This window comes from Elephas maximus, chromosome 24 (assembly GCF_024166365.1).
Source record: "Elephas maximus indicus isolate mEleMax1 chromosome 24, mEleMax1 primary haplotype, whole genome shotgun sequence".
NCBI lineage: Eukaryota > Metazoa > Chordata > Mammalia > Proboscidea > Elephantidae > Elephas > Elephas maximus.
Window position 1 is genome coordinate 41,330,784 of NC_064842.1, and position 18,689 is coordinate 41,349,472.

General features: G+C 37.9%; 1 protein-coding gene across 12 annotated transcripts in view; it reads left to right on the forward strand.

The window, feature by feature from the left end:
* RASAL2 (RAS protein activator like 2) overlaps positions 1-18,689 on the forward strand; it is a 432,719-nt gene that overhangs the window by 397,430 nt on the left and 16,600 nt on the right. For 7 of the 12 annotated variants that reach the window (XM_049868388.1, XM_049868384.1, XM_049868395.1 and 4 more), the window contains 5 exons: positions 2,089-2,233; positions 3,082-3,318; positions 7,109-7,310; positions 9,392-9,591; positions 10,355-11,222. In XM_049868388.1, coding sequence (XP_049724345.1) covers positions 2,089-2,233; positions 3,082-3,318; positions 7,109-7,310; positions 9,392-9,591; positions 10,355-11,222 — 1,652 coding nt within the window. The remainder of the gene's footprint in view (positions 1-2,088; positions 2,234-3,081; positions 3,319-7,108; positions 7,311-9,391; positions 9,592-10,354; positions 11,223-18,689) is intronic. The other 5 variants (XM_049868389.1, XM_049868385.1, XM_049868390.1 and 2 more) reach the window with 3 other exon arrangements.

Below are 18,689 nucleotides of genomic sequence, written 5' to 3' on the forward strand. Positions count from 1 at the left end.
ATCAAGAAGGATGGAGTAAATCAACACAGATTGAGGAAAGTAATGATTTTTTTTTTTTTTAAAGGCCATTGTATTTGGCAATTTAAATATCACTAGTGATTTTTTTTTTTAAAAAAGGGCCATTATATTTGGAAGCTTAAAGATCACTAGTGATGACTGTGACTGGAATCAGGAGGATACCAGCAAGGCTGGAAGGGATTTTAAAAAAAGAATACTGGTTAAGAAATAAGACCAGAGTGTTTATAGGAAGTAGATTCATTATAGCAGCAATTAGTTCCTACTGTGTAGAGGTTGCTGTTGAGTCAGTTCTCTAATGTGGAGTGCAACATATTGAAAGGTGAACCTTATATAGGTTTATATCTAGAAGCTGCTTATCTGATCAGAAATCACTGAGACAGATTAAAAAACCATTTAAGTTTGTTACCTTGCCTTTGAAAAAAAATCAGAGCCAAAGGGGTGCTCACTACGTTGTTTAAGTACACGACCAAAATGTTCTATGAGGTATTTTCTATCTAACCTATTAACTCATTACTACCTAGCATCAAAATTTCACATATAGGAATAAGTCATAGGGCATGGACATATTACTGCTGAAAGGAATTTGCCCCTGCCACCAAGGGCAGAAATCAGGCTTTCAGGGATTTCTTTTCTATATCTCACAGATGGTATCTCCTGTGTGTCACAGGACATCAATATGCTATCTGGTTTTAGTTAGGCAGGTAAAAGGGGCTAACAGATGGAAGATTTAAGTCTAAATGAGGCAATCTCATTTAGTAAATAGTAATGCTTTAATCAAGATAAATGAAGAGTATCTAAAAGCAGGTAGATACTGTACAATATGATTGGCAGCTTTTAAATTCAATTCTCTCAGACTTCTTCAGGCAATCTGGAAGTAGCATCTACCTTTTGCCCGAAGTGTATGGAATATAGCAAAACTTTTTTTAGAGTGCTCAACTGTACTTATTAATTTAATTTTTTGGTTTACTGATACTTCATTATGAAGCCTTTCTATTTAATGCTTATTATGAATTTTTTCTAAATTGTATTATTAGAGGTTCCTGACACTAATAATACTGGATCATATGATAAACATAACTGAATCTTACTTAGATAAATGAAAATTTTGCAGTTCTTCAGGGCTGCTGTTTGGCAAATCTCTCATTATTTTCTTCAGCCTTATTAAATAAGTCTCAATTTACACTGGTTACAAGACAGGTTCCGTAACTCATTTTAAAAAGAGAACGTACCATAAAAGTAAAATACAGGAGAAAAAAATCAGCCACTGGAGAGTCTGGTGTGTTAAGGCTAACTGAAGTATGGGGAGTTAAGTGGGAAAAGGTTGATACAATTCCTGTCTTCAAGAAGCTTACCAATTATTTATTCTCACCACCCTGGCCCTTGCTCTTGAATTAAAAATATAACAGAGATCTTTGTGGGTTTCCTTGAATTTCTTCTCATGCTCACTGAACTAATTTTCATGTCCTATTGAATCCATCAGCTGTTTAATTATTCAATGTCCTATCAAAGGACTTCTATCCACTTTTCATTTTAGAAATTATTTCCTTTGGAAATTGTGTTTAGCTCACTGAACTCTAGAATGTTAATATTTGATTTTTCAGAAGTAGGTGGTCAACAAATATTCTCCCAGGGAATGTGGGATGGAGAAAGGGAAAGTGTGTATTAACTGTTTGATGAGTAACTAATTTGTTCTGTAAACTTTCACCTAAATCACAATAATAACAAAAAACATTAGTCACCCTGTAGAGGGGGGTCTTGAAAGAAATAACAAGTTCATGCTAATTATATCTGTGATTTCAGATGAAAGTTACTGTCTACTGTAGTATCAGTATTATGCTTATAAATGCTATGATGCTGACATTAATGACTGCTGTTATTCCACTTCCAGGATAAGGGAAATAAATGTGATGTGTGAGATGTGGTAACTCTTGGGTTCCAAAGCCCTCCACTTCAGATCTCAGAAAAGAACTCCCCATTATGCACTTTAGGGCAGAAATCCTAAGTCCTTTTATTCTAACCAGAAAGATACTGTTTATAGCTATACTATCTGTCATCTTCTCCTTCAAATAGGAGAGTTCATCAAAGCTCTGTATGAGTCAGATGAAAACTGTGAAGTGGATCCCAGCAAATGTTCATCTAGTGAACTGATAGACCATCAGAGCAACCTGAAGATGTGCTGCGAGCTGGCTTTCTGCAAGATCATCAACTCTTACTGGTGAGCTAGTATCAGTGCCTCATACCATATAAAAGCCACCCCAGTGTTAACTGCTACTTCTCAACCAAAGGAAGGGCTTAGAAGAAAAATTGCAAGCTTCCCTAACATAATCCTGTCTAAAATAAATCTGTTGTAAGCGGCAGTGCCCCTGAACTGATTATATAAATATAATCTTTCCCCAGAATATTTGCAGCACACTCTCTTAATACCGAAAGTATTTTTCTGGCTTTCTGAGATATTTACTGGAAACCCTGGTGGCGTGGTGGTTAAGTGCTACAACTGCTAGCCAAGAGGTTGGCAGTTCGAATCTGCCAGGCACTCCTTGGAAACTCTGTGGGGCAGCTCTACTCTGTCCTGTAGGGTCACTATGAGTTGGAATCAACTCGACGGCAGTGGGTTTTTGGTTTGTTAAAGGTATTTACTATTAAACAGTTGTGTTAATGATTTTTGACCATTGCTCAAACCTAACAATTGGTAAGATTTTGGAAGGTTTTTGCTAAACAGTCTTGAGCCATATTAAGCCACAGGGTTTAGTCAGGAACCTCATGCCATTTCCATTTTGCGAAACTAAATTTATACTCATCCCTGAGCTTTGTAGCTTTGGGTTTCCAGTCTCCATCTGGCCGTGTGGCCTTCTGTAAATTTTCCTCCACCTTCACCTCTCAAGCCATGAATCAGACAGCTCTCTCCATCAGGCCCTCCCTCACAGCCTGGCTCTAGGAAAAAAAAAAAAAAAATTTTTTTTTTTTTTTTTTTCAGAGATGTATTAGGTCAGAATAGGATTGCTTTTGCTTTCCTAGGCTATGGTACTTGTATTTAGAGGTTTTGATTTTTTTTCCCTTCCCCAGTGTTTTCCCTCGTGAGCTGAAAGAAGTATTTGCATCATGGAAGCAGCAGTGCCTGAACCGAGGCAAGCAGGACATCAGCGAGCGGCTCATTAGTGCCTCATTATTTCTCCGTTTTCTCTGCCCAGCCATTATGTCTCCCAGTCTTTTCAACCTTATGCAGGAGTATCCTGATGACCGCACCTCTCGAACTCTAACTCTTATTGCCAAGGTCATCCAGAACCTGGCCAACTTCGCCAAGTAGGTGACACTACTATAACCACTTTAAAGAAATATTGTTTTAAAAATACATGAGGCCTAAAGTTTGGATAAGGGTGGAAGCTTCATCACTCATGTTAGAAGATTTTCCTTTTAGTGTTTTTAAGGATAGCAAAGAATTGAAAACAACTTATATCCATTCAGTAGGATATTTGCAGCTACTACAATGTTTAGAGCCACGGTGGTACAGTGGTGAAGTATTCAGTGGCTAACTGAAAGGTTGGTACTTCAACCTCAACAGCTGCTCTGAGGGAGAAGGATGTGTGGTGATTTGCTCCCTTAAAAATTAAAAACCAAACCCAACCCATTGCCGTGAAGTCAATTCCAACCCACAGCAACCTTATAGGACAGAGAAGAACTGTCCCGTAGGGTTTCCAAGCTGTAATTTTTACAGAAGCAGACTGCCACATCTTTCTCCTGCAGAGCAGCTAGTCAGCTCAAACCACCAATTTTTCAGTTAGCAGCCAAGTGCTTAACACTGCACCACCAGAACTCCTTTTCCTGTAAAGATTACAGCCTTGGAAACCCTATGGGGCAGTTCTACTCTGTCATATTGGGCCACTATGAGTCGGAATTGACACAACAGCAGGGGGTACAAACAGTCTTTAAAAAGAATATCCAATAATATGGAAAATTATGACAGTATAATATTCACTGAAAAGTGCTAATAAAAATAGTCAAAACAAAACCAAAAGACAGAATACCGAATGGTACATATGCTCTTATCCCAACAATATGAAAACACAAAAGCCTGAATATAAAAAAGTCAGGAAGAACCAGACAACTGTGGTTTTATTGCCTAAGACGGGCCAGGGCACTTCTAAAGCCAGTGTCATAAAAAATGGAAAAGATGGAGATGGGGGAGACTGTTCTGGATTAAGAAACTGAAGAGACATACCCAAATGTAATGCTTGAAACTCAGTTAGATATTGAATTGTGGGGAGAAAAAAACAAAATTATAAAATACATTGGTAAAATTTAAGTATAGACTGTGTATAAGATGATTCCTGAATAATGTTTTTTAAAAAGAGTTTTAGTGTGGTAATGGCATTGGCTTATGTAGGAGATAGTCCTTTTTCTGAAGAAAGGGATGCTAAAATATTTAGAGGCAGTGTCTGCAACTTAGTTTAAAATGGTTCAGAAAACAACAAAACAAAAACGTGTATGTGCATATATAGAGAGAGTGTAAGCACATTTGGCAAAACATTAATAGTTGATTAATATAGATGAAAGGCATATGTGTGTCCATTGTATATTCTTCCAATTTTTCTGTAGGTTTAAAGTTTTTTAAAAGAAAATTAAGAGTCCCCCAGACACCCTTTCAGCTTCAGTAATGAAGTCACCCTTCCGCCAGAGATTAGACAAGGCCATAAAACAAAACGAGACTAAAGGGGCGCACCAGCCCAGGGGCAAGGACTAGAAGGCAGGTGGGGACAGGATAGCTGGTAATAGGGAACCCAAGGTTGAGAAGGGAGAGTGTTGATATGTCGTGGGGTTGTCCTAAAACAATATGTGTAGTATTTAAGGAACTAGTTCTGTAAACCTTCACCTGAAGTACAATAAAAGTGAAAAACAAAACAAAAAAGAAAAGAGAAAACAGTTGGGAAAGAAATGCACTCAAATGTAAACAGTAGAAATGTTTGGGTGGTGTAAGAGTGAGTGCATCCACACTTACTTTTTCTGTTTTTCAGTGTTTTCAAATTTTCCTTCAGTAAACTCTGTATTACTTTTATGATTTTTAAAAAGTAGTTTTAAGAAATGACTGTGGGAAGGAATTCATACTTGTAAAATTGAGCTCAGATGTATTCAATTGGATGCTTAAAGATAAGTTTCTATTAGAATTGAATTGAAAAGAAATTAGACATTCAATGAGAGAGGTCGTGTGTGTGTGTGTGTGTGTGCTTTAAGTGAAAGCTTACAATTTAAGGCAGTTTCTCATACAAAAACTTATACACACGTTGTTATGTGACCCTAGTTGCTCTCCCTATAATGTTGCAGCACGCTCCTCTCCACCCTGTATTTCCCACATCCGCTCGACCAGCTCCTGTCCCCTCTCCCTTCTCTCATCTTGCCTCCGGACAGGAGCTGCCCACTCAGTCTCATGTATCTACTTGATCTAAGAAGCACACTCCTCACCAGCATCATTTTATGTCCCATAGTCCAGTCTAATCTTTGTAGAGTTGCCTTCAGGAATGGTTTTAGATTGGGCTAACAGAGAGTCCAGGGGCCATGGGGTCCCTCCAGTCTCAGTCAGACCATTAAGTCTGGTCTTTTTACTAGAATTTTAGTCTGCACCCCACTTTTCTCCTGCTCCTTAATGGACTCTCTGTTGTGTTCCCCATCAGGGCAGTCATTGGTGGTAGTGGGCACCATCTAATTTTTCTGGTCTCAGACTGATGGTGTCTCTGGTTTATGTGGCCCTTTCTGTCTCTTGGGCTCATATTTTCCTTCTGTCTTTGGTGTTCTTCATTCTCCTTTGCTCTAGGTGGGTTGGGACCAATTGATGCATCTTAGATGGCTGCTTGCTAGCTTTTAAGACCCCAGACGCCACTCACCAAAGTGGGATGCGGAACATTTTTCTTAATAAACTTTGTTATGCCAGTTGACCTAGATGTCTCCTGAAACTATGGTCCCCAGCCCCCTGTCCCTGCTACTCTGTCACTTGAAGTGTTTGGTTGTATTCAGGAAACTTCTTAGCTTTTGATTTAGTCCAGCTGTGCTGACTTCCCCTGTATTGCGTGTTATCCTTCCCTTCACCTAAAATAATTCTTGTCTACGATCTAAAAAAAAAAAAAAAATTTTTTTTTTATCTAGTTAGTGAATACCCCTCTCCCTCCCTCCCACCCTCATAACCATCAAAGAATGTTTTCTTCTGTGTTTAAACCTTTTCTTGAGTTCTTTTAATAGTGAAGACAGATTATTTTCTAGTATAAATAGTAGCTTTTTAGAAGTAAACTATTTTAACTTTGTGTACTTTATATATAAGCCAATAAAATATATACACATATAAATATATTTTTACATGTATAATATATGTAACATATGCACACCACCTCACATCTGTCAGTTTATTGTACTGTGGCGGCCTGTGTGTTGCTGTGATGCTAGAAGCTATGCCACAGGAATTGCAAATACCAGCAGGGTCACCCATGATGGACAGGTTTCAGCAGAGCTTCCAGACAAAGACAGACTAGAAAGAAGGACCTGGCAGTCTACTTCTGAAAAAATTGACCAGTGAAAACCTTATGAATAACAACAACATATGTATACACACACACATTTGAGCTAATTCTGGTAGAAATTATTTTTTGTTTATCTTAGAATGTATTTTATGCACTTAAGCAAGGCCTTACGGATAACTAGAATCTAGGAGGCAGAAAAGCGAAAGTTCTTCTGTAGTGGAAATATGTAACATGAGCAAAGTCTTGGGGAAGAAAAAGAATATATTTGGAAGTCTTTGAAGAAGCTTAGTAACAGGGAAGGTATATACTGGTGAGAATTTGGTAGGTAAGAGCTATATTGTAGAGAGCTTTAAATGCCAGATAAAGGAGATTTAGCTTTACACTACAGAGAACAGAAAGCTATTCAAAGTTGTTTAGTATTAAAGTGATAGTAAGGAAGTATATTTTAGTATTTATCATTTATAGATAATAAAATTAGTTACCCCTCACAAATAAAAATAAAAAAATCACAGACCTGCATAACTCAACTCAAAGGATCACATCTCTTTTCCTAAATATATTCTTTCTCATTTTCTGTCCCTCTGTTTCAGGTTTGGTAACAAGGAGGAATACATGGCATTCATGAATGATTTTTTAGAACATGAATGGAGTGGAATGAAGCGCTTTCTTTTGGAGATTTCTAATCCAGATACCATCTCAAACACCCCAGGCTTTGATGGTTACATTGATTTGGGCAGAGAGCTTTCAGTTTTGCATTCTTTATTGTGGGAAGTAGTTTCCCAACTGGATAAGGTAAAGCAGGCTGGAAGAAGGGTAATAGAACATGGGAGAACCTTTACCTGAATTCTGGAAATTATCTAGAAAGTGATAGCACTCACCCTTCTGCTCAATGAAACTAACCTTTTACCTTACAAGTCTGGAAGTAAATGGTTTATAATTTTGGAGTAAAATAAAAAAAAAAGTGACCCAGAAACCATGAAATTCGCAAAAGCCATGAAATTATTAATATACCTTTTTAAATAATTATGTGATTTAGTGGAGTACATTTCTGTAAATTTTATATACACACACACGTATGTATATCTGAAAACTTGCATAGAAACTTGAACTAAATATTTGGTTATTCAGCCTTGTTCATACATGAGAAAATGAGATGAAATCACATGTGGTAATTTCTAACAGAAATACTGACAGAAATATATTGAGAATATCATGTTTAACTAGTTTTACCCATGAGATTTTTTATTATGCAATTCAGAGGGTTGATATTAGTGCTGCAGTCACCTGGGATCTGAAAATTCTGGTGTTTTCTTTTTCTGTAGATGTGAATTAAGAATATGGGGAAAAAATACCACTTTTACTCATTCCTTTTCTGACTTTAAGCTCAATTTTATTATATACCGTATTAATGATTAAATTTATACCATGCCAATCATTTCCTTTATCCTGGGATTTTTAAAAGAGGAATAGATTTTGTAGTAGAAAATAACCTAACAGACTTTGGCTGGGTTTATCACAGTAATTATTTATTGATGTTTTTGTTTGCTACAGGTATTTATAAACATATATGGTGGTATGTTAGAATAACTTCAAAAGACAAAGTTATTTTTCTGTGATAAGGATTTATGTATTTGTTTTCCTATTATCCTTAAAAATGTTGTACCAATAAACTCTGGGGGAAGGGGGAAGTAAAACCTATTAACAAAGACCACTTTCCTAAGAAAAATGATAGGGTATCCACAGGTGCTTAAAATATTTGTAAAACAATATTCCTTATTCTCTAAGCCTCCATGCTTAGAAATGCTAGCTAGATTTTAATTTGCAGCTATATGCTGAGGGTAAATTCCTCAAATATGAATTGTGGCTCAAGATAGTTGAGGAAGTAAATGCATTCTTCAGGTGGCATGTGTACCCATTTGCCAGTATTGATTATTGAGAAGACAAAGAAGACTCAAAGGCAACCATGTGAAACTGCATAATAGCTAAGGGGTCCCATAACTTTATTGAGAATAAGAATCCCCTAAAGAAAAAAATATTTGAGATGAATAAAGTGAGTGCTAAAAGGTTATTCTTTGTTGACTAACTGCATCAGTGGGGTGCAGACATAGTTATCTTGTGAAATAAGCATAGCTTATTCAGGGTCAAGGTCTTTTTAACAGGCTTTGCTATGTAAACACACTTTCTCCTTTTTAATTTCTGTTTGGTCCTGGGAACCAGGAGTACATCTAGACATACCTCCTAGGGAGAGTTTATTTGATTTTGCTGTTAAAAAAGAAAAAAAAAATTTGCCTTGCTGATGCAAACTTAGTTAGCAATGGATCAAGGTTCCCAAGATGAAATGGGATTGTGAATGGCAGTATCATCTGTGTGCCCTGCAGTGCTCTGGACCCTGAATGCTGCACCTTTTTGTATGTTGGCATGCATTTCTTTTCTCACATGATCCCTTTTCCTTGGAAGTTTCATCACACTAGCTGATTCTCTGGTCTTTAAGTTCCTTTTGGTTAGAAGGTGTTTGATCTTCCCCTGCCCTTCCCCACCTTGATCTACTAGCCTCCTCCCAAAGATTTAGTTTGCTTTGCATGTCTGTTTTAAGTTGGAATGGCAGTAGTTTGGTTGTATTGAGCATGTCTTAATTTTTATTTGCATAATCCTAATTTCTATTTCCTTTCTTTCCTCAATGTCTGCCGCACCTTGTTTCGCCTCCTCCATTCATCTCGACGCCATGGTTCCGCTGCTCCATAACAATGCATTATGAACCTGCCACTCCCATATGCAAACACCTACCCTTCCCTCCAACCTCCACCCCTCCATCAATGGGCCTCGTGTCCCAAAACAATCTGTGGTGGATGTCGCAATGCTTATTATCCAATTAGGGTGAAAATTCCTTCCTACAGGCGACCGTGGCAAAATTGGGACCCCTCCCTCGTGTCCTTGCTGATATTACCAAGTCCCTGACTAATCCTACACCAATACAACAACAACTGAGACGTTTCACTGAGCATAACTCCAGTCCAAATGTCAGTGGAAGCCTCTCTTCTGGGCTGCAGAAAATATTTGAGGACCCCACTGACAGGTATGAAAGAATTCGAACTAGTATCTCAGAATGTTCAGAGATTTGGCAGAAATCTATTTATTTGTTCAGTTTACAACTTTAAAGTCATATGAGCAACTGAAAAGAATTATCTGACCTGAGAGAAATCCAATTGTTTGTCATGATAATGTCCAAGATCCAGGATAACTTATATTCTAGAAATGATAATATAGAGTTGTAATATATCCAAGAAACATAAAAAAATCTATGACCTACTTAATGAAAGACTAAGAGCTTTATGAAATTGATGTTTTTCATGCATTGTAGCATTCAAAACACTGGAGAACCTCAGTTTAAACCATTTTATAGCTCCTACGTCAGCTAGACAGATACATACAAAGGTGACCTTTAGGCTTTGTTTTCTGAATTAGCAAGACTTGTGCCCTTAGCAGGGACCCTTTGTATATGCACAACTTTTCCTTTTGAAGGCTTATAAAAGATTAAGTAGATGAAGTAGAATACTGTTGGAAGGGTTTAAATCTCACTAGGAAATGATTGGAATTCTAGTAAAAACCAAAGACAGTGTTAGGGTGACATAGGACAGTGTTGTTCTACTCCTTTGGGGAAAACTAAAAATGGATTTTACTCTTAAGAATTGTGATGATGAAATCTGAGTTTAGAAAGAAATTTAAGTATCCATATTGGGCCTGTGAACCTTCAGAAGAGTTCGTATGCCTTAGTTGAGGAATTTTAGCTATGTTGAAATTGCTTCAAAAGTAATTAAGGATCCTTTTCTTTTACACAGTGATTTACATAAACTGAAATCTCCAAGCCAGGACAACACAGACAGCTATTTCAGAGGGAAAACATTATTGCTGGTTCAGCAAGCCTCCTCCCAGAGCATGACTTACTCTGAAAAGGATGAAAAGGAAAGTAGTCTCCCTAATGGTCGGAGCATCTCTCTCATGGACCTACAGGACACTCACGCTGCTCCAGTGGAGCATGCCTCTGTCATGCTTGATGTGCCTATGCGTTTGACCGGAAGCCAGCTTTCCATAACCCAGGTGGCCAGCATCAAACAACTTCGGGAAACCCAGAGCACTCCCCAGAGTGCACCCCAAGTGAGGAGGCCCCTGCACCCAGCCTTGAACCAACCAGGCAGCCTCCAGCCCTTGTCCTTCCAGAACCCAGTCTATCACCTCAATAACCCAGTTCCAACAATGCCAAAGGCCTCTGTAGATTCCAGTTTGGAGAACCTAAGCACTGCCAGTTCCAGAAGCCAAAGTAACAGTGAAGACTTCAAACTCAGTGGACCTAGCAATAGTAGCATGGAGGATTTCACCAAACGTAGCACTCAGAGTGATGACTTCTCCAGGCGGCACACTGTGCCAGACAGACACATACCTCTCGCCCTTCCTCGGCAAAATAGTACTGGGCAGGCCCAAATCCGAAAAATGGACCAGGCCGGGTTAGGTGCCCGAGCCAAACCACCACCATCCCTGCCTCACAGTGCTTCCCTACGTAGCACTGGGAGCATGTCAGTGGCATCTGCAGCCCTGGTGGCTGAACCTGTGCAGAATGGGAGCCGGTCCCGGCAACAGTCTTCTTCCTCCAGAGAAAGCCCTGTTCCCAAAGTGAGAGCCATCCAGAGACAACAGACGCAGCAGGTAGGGGTGAGTGTTGGAGGGGTCTGGCTTCCAATTGCCCCAGCTGTTTCCTCAGGTCTTTATATGTAACTCATTGGGAAATCCAATTATAACAGGATTTTCACTTGCAAATATTTTCTGCTATCCTTAAATGAAAAGAGAAAATAAGAAGTTTTGGAGGCTTCTGACTAGGCGAGGCAGCAGCTGGACAGATAGTTTGACTCATTCCCCTCAGGAGACTAACAGCAGCAGAGCTACTGCCTCAGTTTGCACTTAGGACAGATCTGTGGTATTGAATGGATAATTAGCACTTAAACTATGAACTCTGTAGGCCAAATTAACTGTAATGTATTTTGGGATTCTGAAAACAAATTCTAATTTCTTTTTCTTAAGCTTCCAGAATAAAGTTTTGCATTCTGAGCCAAGAGTATAGTATAACTGCTCCCCACCCCATCCCTCAACTCCCTCTGGAAATATCAAGTCCCAGATGCCTTTTCCTGGAAATGGCTAGAAAGACAAACAACGGAAAATCTATAGAGGCAAGATAAAAGAGAGGGGTAAAAAGGATCAAACACAGGTGGTTGACAAGTTTTCTAAACATTTCCAAATCTGTTATATTTTATTTACATGGACAAGCCCAGGAAGTACTCACATCTGCTCTTTAAATGATAAGGTTTTCAAGCATTTTCTCCTGACACATAAAAGTTTGCCAAGAATTTAATCATTTCTTCCTTACATATTACATTTTGAGGTACTAATATACACTTTGCTCTTCAAAACAAACTAATAACCTTAGTGTATATATATATTCCTAAGGTTACATATGTGTGTGTGTGTGTGTGTATCCCATTCATTTAAAAATATATTGCTTTAAAACATATTCACTGAATTTTTTTGAAACCTAGTCACGCTTTATAAAAGCACTAGGGAGCTTTCTGATTAAAAGAATTTTATGACAAATTGTCTCATGCAGCAAAATAATTGGATAGGGGATCTCACAATAAAACCCCAACGTATCTTTTTAATATATTTGCAGTTTTACAGGTAGACACTTACTGGGTTGGCTACTTCAGCCTCCACTTTGCTATTATCATAGTCTCTTGCCTATACTTGGAAACCCTGGTGGCGTAGTGGTTAAGAGCTACAGCTGCTAACCAAAAGGTCAGCAGTTAGTTCCACCAGGCACTCCTTGGAAACTCTATGGGGCAGTTCTGCTGTATTCTGTAGGGTTGCTATGAGTCAGAATCTACTCATCAACAACGGGTTTGGTTTGTTTGTTTGTTTTTTTTTGCCCCTACTTTGATAGTTATTGTTTGATAACACACACATACACACAAAACAAAAACCCAGATACAGAAGTGAAGAAGGGGTGAAAAGCATGACTACCTTAAGCTAATTCTGAGAACAGACTTCCTGTGCAAAACCCCCTGGTTGGTTGTTCTTTCCTGAGAAATCAAGTTTTTCTTCAATCTTAATTTTGCCACTTTTAGTTTTGTTACACTTCCCAAAATCTTACTAATTCATTTTATTTAGTAAATATTTTCATTTAAAGAAAAGGAATAAATATATATTTGTGTGTGTTAGGAGGCTATCAGTCATTCCCAACTTATTGTAAATTATTGGGAAGAGAAAAGGAAAGATAAGTAACTTTAGAGATGGAATACTGTGTGGAAGCAAACATCTACTTGGGGGATTCAGGCTACACAAAGTCACTGAGGGTGAGGTAGGAAATAGAGAAGAACATTAGACAGGTAAGAGGGACAGGAGAGGGAAAAAGGGCCCTCCACCTACTTTTTCTAAAGTTGGCTTATGGTCAGCCCTGGGCGAAAAAGGGAAATTAAAATTCTCTCGTTCTACTTCTGCTTAGACAGTCCTTCTGTATCATGCAGTCCTCAATTCTGAAACACATGCCTCAGGTTGATGGTACCATTATTTATAAGTTCTGTAAAGTAAGTAGCATTTTGTGTGCTTGTCTGGAACCAACTGGCATTTTTAACTTTTTTCCTTTAGGAAAATATAACACCTGTCACAGAAAGAAGCACACAATAAATGTTTCTATGGGTGAATAGAAGACAGTTTTTAAGTGTACAATTCAGTGACATTAATTACATTCACCATGTTTTGCAACCATCACCACTATCTATCTCCAAAAGTTTTTCATCACCCCTAAGAATTAATTTTTGTACCCAAACCATTAATGAGTTAGGGAATGACTGTATTATGTTGGCATAAAGTGGGCATAGCCACATTGAGATATCCTAGCCCAACTTTAAATATTCATCTTGGTTTATGCCTTTGCTGGTACTGCCACGATCACATCAATTGAAGTATAAATCACTGTATTTTGCTTGCTCAATTTTCTAGTTTTTCTACACTGGCTTTTTTTACCCATTTGGTTAATTTTTTCCAACTTCTGTTTTTTGTTTTGTTTTGTTTTTGTTTTTTTATTCTCTTTCTGTTTCTTGCTTACTTTTCTCATCTCACCCCTATGAAGGCTCTGAAGTTCTGTGTAATCAGCACATATTTAGGGGGCAAATTCCTTTACATATTTCAATTGCAGGTTGTGTTGGGGAATTCTTCTCTTTCCAAAACTAGACGATTATTTGTGGAGATTGCTCTGTAGGCGTCTGTAATTATCTGTGGCTTTGTCCCATACGAATGCCTCTGGTGTCTAAGCACAAAGCAGTGGCCATTGTTGGCAGAGTAACTGGCTTCAGTCTCCTGCATTTAGTGAGTAGGAAGGAAATAAAAATTCTAGTGAAACAATTTATAGAAAAAGATTTTTTTTCCCAGAAAACTTTTGTAATTTTTTGACTCTTTTCAGCCTCCATTTGGATTTGTTTTTTCTCATTTCCTTCTGCATTTTGTTTGTTTTTGAGTATCAGTGTTCTCTGAACACATAACAGGCTTTATTTATTTACCATATGTCAGTTGTTCAGATTTAGCATATTTCCTAACCTTAGAAATTCAAATTTGAAGAGGCCTTTTAAGTAGGTATTTGACAAGCCTGTGGGTATGCCACTACAGTTTTCACATTTGGGTTTGTTGAAACCTCTCCTAACCTACCTCTTAAAGGACTCTCAGAGTTACTTAGTAACCTAGGTAGCCCCTTCTTTGGTGTCCATAGCAAGAGCGTTACTCACGTATGGGAACCTGACTATTCAGTCTATGAAGAAGCGGAAACCAACAAAACTTGTTTATGTCTAGTAAATACTAGCAGGAACAGAGACTTGTCTTGTTCTCAATTGTCCTCAGCATAGTTAAGCCATGACTGATTGTAGTATCAGTGAAACTGCTGTGTCAGATGCTTTAACCCTAAAGCAGTCTCTAACTTTTCTTTTTTTAATTTTTATTGTGTTTTAAGTGAAAGTTTACAAATCAAGTCAGTCTCTCATACAAAAATTTATATACACCTAGCTATATAATCCTAGTTGCTCTCTCCCACTGCTTCTCTCCACCCTATATTTCCATGTCCATTCAGCCAGCTCCTGTTCCCCTCTGCCTTCTCGTCTCCCCTCCAAACAGGAGCTGCCCACATAGTATCACGCGTGTCTACCTGAGTCAAGAAGCTCACTCCTCACCAGTATCATTTTGTATCTTACAGTCCAGTCAAACCCCTGTCTGAAGAGTTAGCTTTGGGAATGGTTCCTGTCTTGGGCTAACAGAAGGTCTTGGGACCATGACCTCCGGAGTCCCTCTAGTCTCAGTCAGACCAGTAAGTCTGGTCTTTTTGGAAGAATTTGAGGTCTGCATCCCACTGCTCTCCTGCTCCCTCAGGGGTTCTCTGTTGTGTTCCCTGTCAGGGCAGTCATCGGTTGTAGCCAGGCACCATCTAGTTCTTCTGGTCTCAGGCTGATATAGTCTCTGGTTTATGTGGCCCTGTGTCTTGGGCTCATGTTTTCCTTGTGTCTTTTGTGTTCTTCATTCTCCTTTGCCTCCAGGTGGGTTGAGACCAATTGATGTATCTTAGATGGCTGCTTGCTAGCGTTTAAGACCCCAGATGCCACTCTCCAAAGTGGGATGCAGAATTTTTTCTTGATAGATTTTATTACGCCAGTTGACTTAGATGTCCCCTGAAACCATGGTCCCCAAACCCCTGCCCCTGCTGCGTTGGCCTTTGAAACATTCAGTTCATTCAAGAAACTGCTTTTGGTTTAGTCCAGTTGTGCTGACCTCTCCCATATTGTGTGTTGTCTTCCCCTTCACCTAATATAGTTCTTGTCTACTGTCTAATTAGTGAATACCCCTCTCCCTCCCTCCGTCCCCACTCTTGTAACCATCAAAGAATATTTTTTTCTCCGTTTAAACTATTTCCCAAGTTCTTATAATAGTGGTCTCATACAATATTTGCCCTTTTGCAACTGACAATTTCACTCAGCATAATGCCTTCCAATTCCTCCTCCACATTATGAAATGTTTCAGATTCGTCCTTGTTCTTTATCGATGTGTAATATACCATTGTGTGACTATACCATACTTTATCCATTCATCCATTGATGAGCACCTCGGTTGCTCCCACCTTTTTGCTATTGTAAACAGTGCTTCAGTGAACATGGGTATGCATATATGTGTTGGTATAAAGGCTCTTATTTCTCTAGGATATATTCCAAGGAGTGAGATTGCTGGATCATATGATAGTTCTGTTTCTAGCTTCTTAAGGAAGTGCCAAATCGATTTCCAAGGTGGTTGTACCATTTTACATTCCCACCAGCAGTGTAGAAGTGTTCCATTCTCTCCACAACCTCTCCAACATTTATTATTTTGTGTTTTTTGGATTAATGTCAGCCCTGTTGGTATGAGATAGAATCTCATTGTACTTTTAATTTGCATTTCTCTAATGGCTAATGATCATGAGCATTTCCTCATGTATCTGTTAGCTACCTGAATGTCTTCTTTAGTGAAGTGCCTGTTCATATTCTTTGCCCATTTTTAAATTGGGTTATTTGTCTTTTTGTTGTAGAGTTTTTGTGGTATCATGTAGATTTTAGAGATCAGACGCTGATTAGAAATATCATAGCTAAAAACTTTTTTCCAGTCTGTGGGTAATCTTTCCACTCTTTGGTGAAGCCTTTGAATGAGCATAGGTGTTTGATTTTTAGGACCTCCCAGTTATCTAGTTTCTTTTCTGGTGTTTGTGCATTGTTAGTAGTGTTTTGTATACTCATTATGCCATGTATTAAGGCTTCTAGCATTGTCCCTATTTTTTCTTCCATGATATTTATCGTTTTAGATTTTATATATAGGTCTTTGATCCATTTTGAGCTCGTTTTTGTGCATGGCATGAGGCATGGGTCTTGTTTCACTTTTTTTGCAGATGAATATCTAGTTATGCCAGAAAAGAGGCTGTCTTTTCCCCCACGTAACTGACTTTAGGCCTTTGTCAAATACCGGCTGCTCATATGTGGGTGGATTTATGTCTGGATTCTCAATTCTGTTCCATTGTCTATGTATTTGTTGTTGTACCAGTACCAGGCTGTTTTGACTACTGTGGAGGTATAATAGGTTCTAAAACCAGGTAGTGTGAGGCCTCCTACTTTGTTCTTTTTCAGTAATGCTTTACTTATCCAGGGCTTCTTTCCCTTCCATATGAAGTTGGTGATTTGTTTCTCCATCTCATTAAAAAATGTCATTGGAATTTGGATTGGAATTGCACTGTATCTATAGATGGCCTTTGGTAGAATAGACATTTTTACAATGTTAAGTCTTCCTATCCATAAGCATGGTATGTTTTTCCACTTATGTAGGTCTCTTTTGGTTTCTTGCAGTAGTGTCTTGTAGTTTTCTTGGTATGGGTCTTTTACATCTCTGGTAAGATTTATTCCTAAGTATTTTATCTTCTTGGGGGCTACTCTAAATGGTATTGATTTGGTGATTTCCTCTTCGATGTTCTTTTTGTTGGTGTAGAGGAATCCAACTGATTTTTTGTATGTTTATCTTGTATCCTGATACTCTGCTGAATTCTTCTATTAGTTTCAGTAGTTTTCTTGAGGATTCTTTAGGGTTTTCTGTGTATAAGATCATGTCATCTGCAAATAGAGATAATTTTACTTCTTCCTTACCAATCTGGATGCCCTTTATTTCTTTATCTAGCCTGATTGCTCTGGCTAGAACCTCCAGCACATTGCTGAATAAGAGTGGTGATAAAAGGCATCCTTATCTCGTTCCCTTTCTCAAGGGGAAAGCATTCTCTTACTTTTCCAGGAAAACCTTATACAGCTTTATCTCAAATTATTAAGAATTTCTTTTCTTTTTGTCTTTTTCATCCTTCATTTTCTTTGATGATCTTGATGAAAGTCAGTGGATATATACTCTCTTCCTATGCCCATAGCTAAGCAAGATAGGATCTGTACTACTTACCAACCTCTTTCCTCAATTTCCTTGACGGTAAGCTAGAGATAATTTTTGTTAACTCTAAAGGTAATTTTTGCTAATTATTGACCATAAACTAGAGGTAATTTTTGCTAACTATAAAGGTAATTTTTGCTAATTACAAAGGAGGTGGAACAATCCTTGAGGAAAAGCTTTTGATGAGCTTTCAAAGGATTAGAAGAAAAACAGTATTCTTCTCTTAGTAATGAATTATATTTTAGTAATGAACTCTAAAGAAATACCATAGTGTTTTAATAAGTGGATAAGATTTTATTGAGCATCTCTTGTGCATTTAACTAGTCACTACCATTCAAAACAACTGTATGATGTGCTGGCATCTCTCAGGGATTAACAGTCTGATTGGGAACTAAGAGCCACGCACATACATAAAAAATGTAAGAGACAGTATATGGTTTTTTTATATGAAAGACATATTACTCTGAAAATTAATTTTGAAACAAAAATTCTATTTTCTCTCAATCTAGCACAATAACTATATTCAGTTTGCTTAATACTACTTCTCAACCTCTTTATAATTATGAAAAGGCTTTATCATAAATATAAGGAATAGATAAAAATGGTCTGGATTATTTTGTCAACAGTTATTGACTACCTACCATAATCAGGTAGATTTCTAGGCCTAAAATATTAGAAAGTGTTGAAAATAAGATTCTATCAGTAAAATAGGAAGGCACCTGAAATACCGAGTTCTCGCTGTACAGCCTCTCCTAATTATTGGATATTATGTTAGTCCTTCTGAAGATACAGTAGCTACCACCATTGTCAGTGTAATGAACCAACCCTTGTTTTTACAACTTCTTAACAGTTAAAGCTCAAATTACCCAAGGTGGCGGTGGTAGTGGTGTTTTTACATGCATTTTAGAGGTTAAATTCTCTTGATGTGTTCCTAGGAATACCATTCATTTGCAGCGCATTTATAGGCACTCGATAAGTTACCCATAACAAACCACAGAGAAAGAAAGTTTATTCAAGCAATGCCTTGTTAACTATATAAGACAGAAAGCTGTTGAATTAGCTTCCTTGAAGTAATACATTCCAAACCATAAAGTTGTTATTAATTTAAATAGCGACTTTATCTCAAACTGCTATAGAATAGAAAGCTCT